Raw genomic sequence first — 6,088 nt, 5'->3', positions numbered from 1 at the left:
TGTGTGGTTTCTTTTTATGAGAACAACAGCTGAGCTACAAACACATTAAATATACAAACAGCACTTTATAAAAATGTAATGACACTTAGAAAAACCATTATGTACACGGCAGCCAAGCTCCGCCTCCTGAGGCCTCCGCTCCAGGTGTGCTCGGCGTGCTCAGGTGACACGGTCACCGCTGCTCTTTAGTCCAGAGGCTCTTGCTTAATCCGGATTGGCGTGCTGATGACGGACTGGCTGTGCTGCAGGTCGCGACACAGCACGTACTCGCTGAACTGGGACGAGTCGACGCCGCCGCCGCAGGACGCCTTGATTTCGAAGCCCTTCAGGAAGAGGCGCTCGAGGACCTGCATGGAGACACGGAGGCACAGATGAGACCCGCCTCTCCTCGGCTCCTGGCGTGTGGAGAACGTTTGGCGATGCGAGCGGACTCACCTGCACAGAGTTGAGCCTCAGGTACCCGTTCAGAGGGAAACGGATGACATGGGTTGGGTCCTGGTTCCAGCCGGCGTTCACAGAGTTGCACATCACGTCTCCGGTCTCGGGGAAGATTTCCTCGATGAGGACCTTCTCGCCGCTCAGCGCGATCCTCTCGCCCAGGTCAGGTGTGACGCGGACCACCAGACACTCGCAGGGCGCCGTCCGCTGGGCCTCGCGCTCCGCCTGCCAGCGCTCCAGCTCGCGCACCATCGGAGTCAGCTGGTAGTACCGAGCCTCCTCGTACAGCTGGGGCAAGTCCTGAGGACAGAGTCACATGACAACGATCAGCTGATCAATATAAATAATAAGCTAATTACAGATCAGCCTGATTACATGACCTCATGATGGACGACCTGTTTCCTGCGTGGTATTTGAAAACTGTCAGATCAACAGCTGGAGCATGTAGGATCAATCTACCAATCACAGAGAAGAATCCCAGCAGCACGAGGAGCTCCACATCACATCCTCTCTCCAATTCTTCTTTCCTTTAATTCTTTCCTTCCTATTTCCCTTTAAAAAAGACAACTCTCCTGACCTTCACTTCCTGCTGTACTGGTGCTTTTATTCTGAAAACCCGAGCACACTTAATTCTCTTGCCTCTGATTTTCTCTGTCTGACACTCAGATGGAGGTTTGTGGTTTTTCCCCTCACTGCCTCAGGCGTCCTGCTGCATCGAAGCCCCCCCCCGGTGGAAGTGGGGGTGGGTGTGTTTATGTAAAGCGGCGGTGTGTCCGCGGGCCGTCTGACTCACTGTGAGCCGGGTGTCTCAGTAACAACACACACAGATCAGAGGAAACAGTATGCTGCTAACACACACCTCCTGCTTTCATTTAGTAAAAGACACTCGTCTGCGCCGCCGCATCGGCGTGTTACAGAGTCCGAGCTAAAACGAGTCTCAGTATGAACCAATCATCTCTGAGTCAAACTCTTCACGTCTCCTCAGAGTTTGTTTTACCCATTTGTGAAATTTGACCATGAAAGTAAAATAAACATTAGCTGTTTCCATGGAAACTGAAATCTAAATAAACTAAACCGCGTGCCGGTTGTCTCGGTTTAGTTTATTTAGATTCTGCTCAGCATGTGATCCTCTCACGCTCTGCTGGTCACTGATTGGCCCAAGCTCACGGGTTATACAGCTACAGGTTTGTTAATGTAGCACCAAATCACACGTGTGCCTCAGCGAGCTTCATACTTCAGGCTGAGGGTCGCACAATAACAGGAAATCAACAAGCGGACCCAGGCTCACGGATGGGCAGCCATATAAAGATCATCAGTAATGCAACTGGTCTGAACCGTGAACAGGCGTTCACCTGTGCCGGCTGCTGCAGGGGCTCACCTGGAAGTCTTCAGGAAGCAGCAGCTTGCAGGTGCGCAGGAAACTAAGGATGTAGCGGAAGATGTCGCCGTCCCGGTCGATGAAGTAGTGCTGCTTCAGACTGTCCAACACGATGGGCTCTGCACCGCTGAACAGCCGGCTGATCCTGCAGAGACACGAGCCGGGGTCACGGTCTGATGTCAGACTGCCCGAGGTCAAAGGTCAACAACATGCAGCCATGCGCGTGCTGGGTGAGGAGGATGAGGAGGATGATGATGATGGGGATGAGGAGGAGGAGGAGTCCGCGCGTGCTGGGTGAGGAGGATGAGGAGGATGATGATGATGGGGATGAGGAGGAGGAGGAGGAGGAGGAGGAGTCCGCGCGTGCTGGGTGAGGAGGATGAGGAGGATGATGATGATGGGGATGAGGAGGAGTCCGCGCGTGCTGGGTGAGGAGGAGGAGTAATGGTAAATGGACTGATTCTTATAGAGCGCTCTCTGCCAGAGTCCTCAAAGCGCTCTATACAACACGCCACATGCACCCAATCTAACCAACGTTCACACTCCAATGGACGCAGCTTGGGGTCAGTATCTTGCCCGAGGATATTTGGCATGCAGACTGGGGGAAGCCAAGGATCGAACCACCGACCTTCCAGTCAGTAGCTGATCTGCTCTACCATCCACTACAGCCAGCCCAGTCTGAGCATGCTCAGTGAGGAGGATCATGTAACGTGTGCTGGAGGATTTCTGAGCCGTGGTCAGGCTCTTGTGGAGTCTCTGCAGGCTGAATCTCTTCTCCTCCTCCTCTTATCAGCTTCGCCTCCTCGTCGCCTCCTCTGGCCTTCAAAAGTAAATTAGAGCTCCTCTGTCCTTCTCTCGCTCTCTTTGGTCGGGTACAGCAAAGAGCGATCAAACACGCCATCATTAAACTCCCTGTTCCCGCCATTAAACAGCTGCAGGTGTTTGTATTCATCGCATCACCATTAAATGCTCCTTTTCATCTTTAACTTAATAATTAGGGGAAGGCCCCGCCATGGGTCTGTTTCTCATTCTAATGTTAATATTTTATACCACAGAGTAATATTAGCATACAGCACACACACATTAGCATTAATCACGTTATTATGGCTGTTTTTGTTTCAGGCCATGATTATTTTTTTAAAGCAGGAAGTGAAACCATTGTGTTTTTGATGGTTGCGCTGTGGGTGGATACAGGTAATGGAGAAAGACTCCACATCAGAGCCTGATTGGCTGTAGATACCTGCTGGTACTGGCCTGACTCAGACACACTTGTGTGGGTGTTAGGGCTGGGCCATATCATACCGCTCACGGTACTACTGGTATAATGTTGGGCAACAATAAGAAAATGAAACATGGCGATAGAATATGGGTAAAACGTGCATGTGCAGTGCCTTTGTTTTCATACGCACATGGTGGCGATGGAGAATGAGGAGAGTGAAAGCGGATCGTTGAATGAAACGATGAACCTGAACTGGTTTGTAAAAATGCTGCAGCTTCACTGGTGTGGAACTGGTTTAGCTTTCGTCCGTCAGATACACAACAAAGCACTATTTTTGGTAGCGCATGCTAGCGGGCCGTCGTTATTACCGTGTTGTTTGGAAAATACGTCACACTTAAAATCAATCCTTTGATTTTTCTGAAAGTCGACAGAGCCCCTTATAATCCCGTGCGCCTTATGTATGAACTCTGGTTGTGTTTACTGACCTGGAAACCTCACCTCACTTCAGTAAACATACTTGCATGCCCAGGTATTCCCCCAGGCTCATGTCTCTCACCTGGACTCCGGGAACTTGGTGAGCGTCGCCAGGCTGCTGGTGTACATGTGCCCGCCCACGTCGATGTGGACAGGGGCGTTGGCCTTGGTGAGCTGGGCGGGCGACGGGATACCTTGGGTCGTCATGGGCGACACAGGTGAGTGGCTCAGAGACATCCTGGACAAGCTCCGTCCCTCCTATCACAAATAACAGCAGGTCAAAATTCAGAACACACCGGTTTTATTTTGAAGAGGCTTCACCTGGATTTACCCAGGTGTGTCCTGCTGAGTTTAAAACGCTTAAGTGATTGTTTCAGCAGCTTTGCATAATTCACAGCTCAAAATAATCCTTCTTTATCTGATACAGTCGGGAATTAGTTGTTATAGCTCCACCTCCTTTAAACCCTGGCTCCGCCCCTTCAAATCCTGACCTGTGGGTCAAGTTAAAACCCTACTCCAAGCTGGCGAGGCCAAAAACGCTCAGCTCGAACTGCATAGAGCGACGAACCAAGAGGTGAAGTAAGGTGGCAGCTTCCATCTTTTATGTACAGCCTATGGGCAGTACCCCTACACCAGTGTTTCCCAATCACTGGGGTGCGGGACATAGGTGTGCCGTGAGAAATGATCAGGTGAGCCGTGGAAGATTATCTGGTTCCACCTGATTAGTACTCTAAGCAACCAGCGTGAGTAACGGGCAGAACAATGGCATTCTCTTCCACTAGAGGGCAGTACAACTACCTGCTCTAATTCAATGGGTCGCCAACTGCCAGTAAAAAAGAAGAAGACAAAGAAATGACATAATAGTCATGCTGTGAGATGACACAGCGCGTAACAGCAATAGATAAGTAATTGCAAAGGAAAAGTAGTCAGTGTGACCTGGTCCTGGAGGAAACTCCGACCCAGGTGAAGCCCCAGCATGAGCAGTGGTCAGAAGGAAGCAAAAAAGGTAAACTGGGGACAAACCAAGTCAATTCTGCGCCGCCTGGAGTGCGGGGGAAATGATCAATGTGCTTTTTGTGACATTTTTGTTTGGGGGTGTGCCGTGGCTCCAAAAGGTTGGGAAACACTGCCCTACACGACCAGCAGGGGATTCGCTGCGTGTTAAACCTATGCCTAGTTTTCTTCTGCTGCTGCTGTTTACTGAGCCAGCTGGAAGACGAACAGCGCCAACTAGTGTTTCTCTGACCTAGGCAGAGTCAAACTGATGGAGGAGGAAGACAAGGACGATGGAGCGCTCTCAGAATAACGGCATCTATAATCTGACCTCTGACCTCGGCTGATGAAGGGGCAGGGGCTCCTCCCCCCTCAAAGCATAAGTTTTGTTACAATTATTTTTATTCTGGTTCAGATAAATTTATAACGAGCCGGGGTGGGAGGTGTCCTGGGGGGTGGCTGCTGCCGCTGAAGAACCTTATCTTCCGCCCCCTGGGCTATGGAGCATGAAAGGTGAACATTGCCTCGGGTCACACCAGCGTAGGGCCCCGCCCCCACCTGCCTGTCTGCAGTGGTGCGTTCAAATATCGGGAAATAACAGACGTGAGATCAGTCCGTGGTTTTCATCAAACCCTGAAATAAAGAATTGACCTGCACGTGAGGCCACGTGTTTGAACTTTAGGGTTCGGAACATCAAGCCCTTCCACTTTCGCACTTAAACCAACATACGCCAGGCTCCTTTAGAAAAACCCAACATTTAACGTATCCTCGCAAATCCAACGAAGCCAGGTGTCTCCTGACCTGTGTGAAGGTCTCCTCTCCACACTGTGCGGGCTTCTGGTGAAATCTGGATACGAACCCTCACCGACCCCTCTGTTAATTCTGGAGAACCTTATCTTTAACCACAAATAACGGAGATAACGTCCGTCCACAGCGGCGGAGCAGCCGTTAAAGGATGGCCAGAAAGCAGACGCGCTACCGGCAAAGGTTCCGACTGCGCTGAAACATTCTGTAATGTCAGAATATTTGTTTGTGCCGACGTGAAGAATGTGCTACGAAATCAACGGAAAATACGACGGTGTGTGGTGTGGTGGCTGTTTGTCACCGGGACCCCGGAACACTTAAATCGGACGTTTTTTTAATGGAGTCTGGCGGCGAGAACGGAGCAGCTCGGCGTGTCTTCCCCCGAAACGCGTCTGAATTTCTAGTTTTACGTCATAAACTCGAAAACTTTATAAATGAGCCTCACAGCAGCACCTGTGCCCCCCTCCCGTCCCGCTCACTCACCTGAGAGGAGACCGACACGGAGGACATGGAGGGCGGCGTGAGAGAGAGCTCCGTCCCGGCGGCAGGGCTGCGGTCCCGGAGAGACTGAGGAGGAGCAGAGAGGAGGGCCGACAGAAGAGCACCCGGGGCCCCGCAGAACCCCCGGGGCCAGGTCACAGTCCCGACCCCACCGAGGCAGCGCGCGCACGAAGGTGAGATCCCGCAGGTCCCGCCCCCTCCCGAATGACGCGTCCCATCACGCATTACCCGCCCGCGGCCAAATGCGCCATTTCAATTACTGCGCACTGCTGGATGGAGAC

The 6,088-nt window shown here is 51.7% G+C and overlaps 1 protein-coding gene across 1 annotated transcript; it reads right to left on the bottom strand.

Moving 5' to 3' along the window:
- Window positions 1-16: 16 nt before the first annotated feature.
- LOC146666975 (BTB/POZ domain-containing protein kctd15-like) lies at window positions 17-6,088 on the bottom strand. Its single transcript, XM_085415137.1, has 5 exons — window positions 5,790-6,088; window positions 3,592-3,767; window positions 1,817-1,961; window positions 436-738; window positions 17-347 (listed from the first exon to the last, which is right to left on the bottom strand). Exons 1-5 carry the CDS (start codon window positions 6,030-6,032, stop codon window positions 186-188), a joined length of 1,029 nt encoding a protein of 342 aa, XP_085271263.1. The 5' UTR covers window positions 6,033-6,088; the 3' UTR covers window positions 17-185.

The sequence above is a fragment of the Rhamphochromis longiceps genome, linkage group LG7 (assembly GCF_057381845.1).
Source record: "Rhamphochromis longiceps isolate RC_006_pf linkage group LG7, R_longiceps_female_GT1.1, whole genome shotgun sequence".
Taxonomy (NCBI): Eukaryota; Metazoa; Chordata; class Actinopteri; order Cichliformes; family Cichlidae; genus Rhamphochromis; species Rhamphochromis longiceps.
The sequence above is the reverse complement of the archived record's forward strand: the minus strand, read 5'-3'. Positions and strand labels throughout refer to the sequence as shown.

Excerpts from the sequence above, each read along its gene's own strand:
- LOC146666975 (XM_085415137.1), bottom strand. The coding sequence starts at position 6,032 with ATGCGTGATGGGACGCGTCATTCGGGAGGGGGCGGGACCTGCGGGATC. Across the intron at positions 3,768-5,789 it reads CCGTGTCGGTCTCCTCTCAG|GAGGGACGGAGCTTGTCCAG; the intron begins GTGAGTGAGCGG and ends TATTTGTGATAG. Across the intron at positions 348-435 it reads TGAGGCTCAACTCTGTGCAG|GTCCTCGAGCGCCTCTTCCT; the intron begins GTGAGTCCGCTC and ends GTCTCCATGCAG.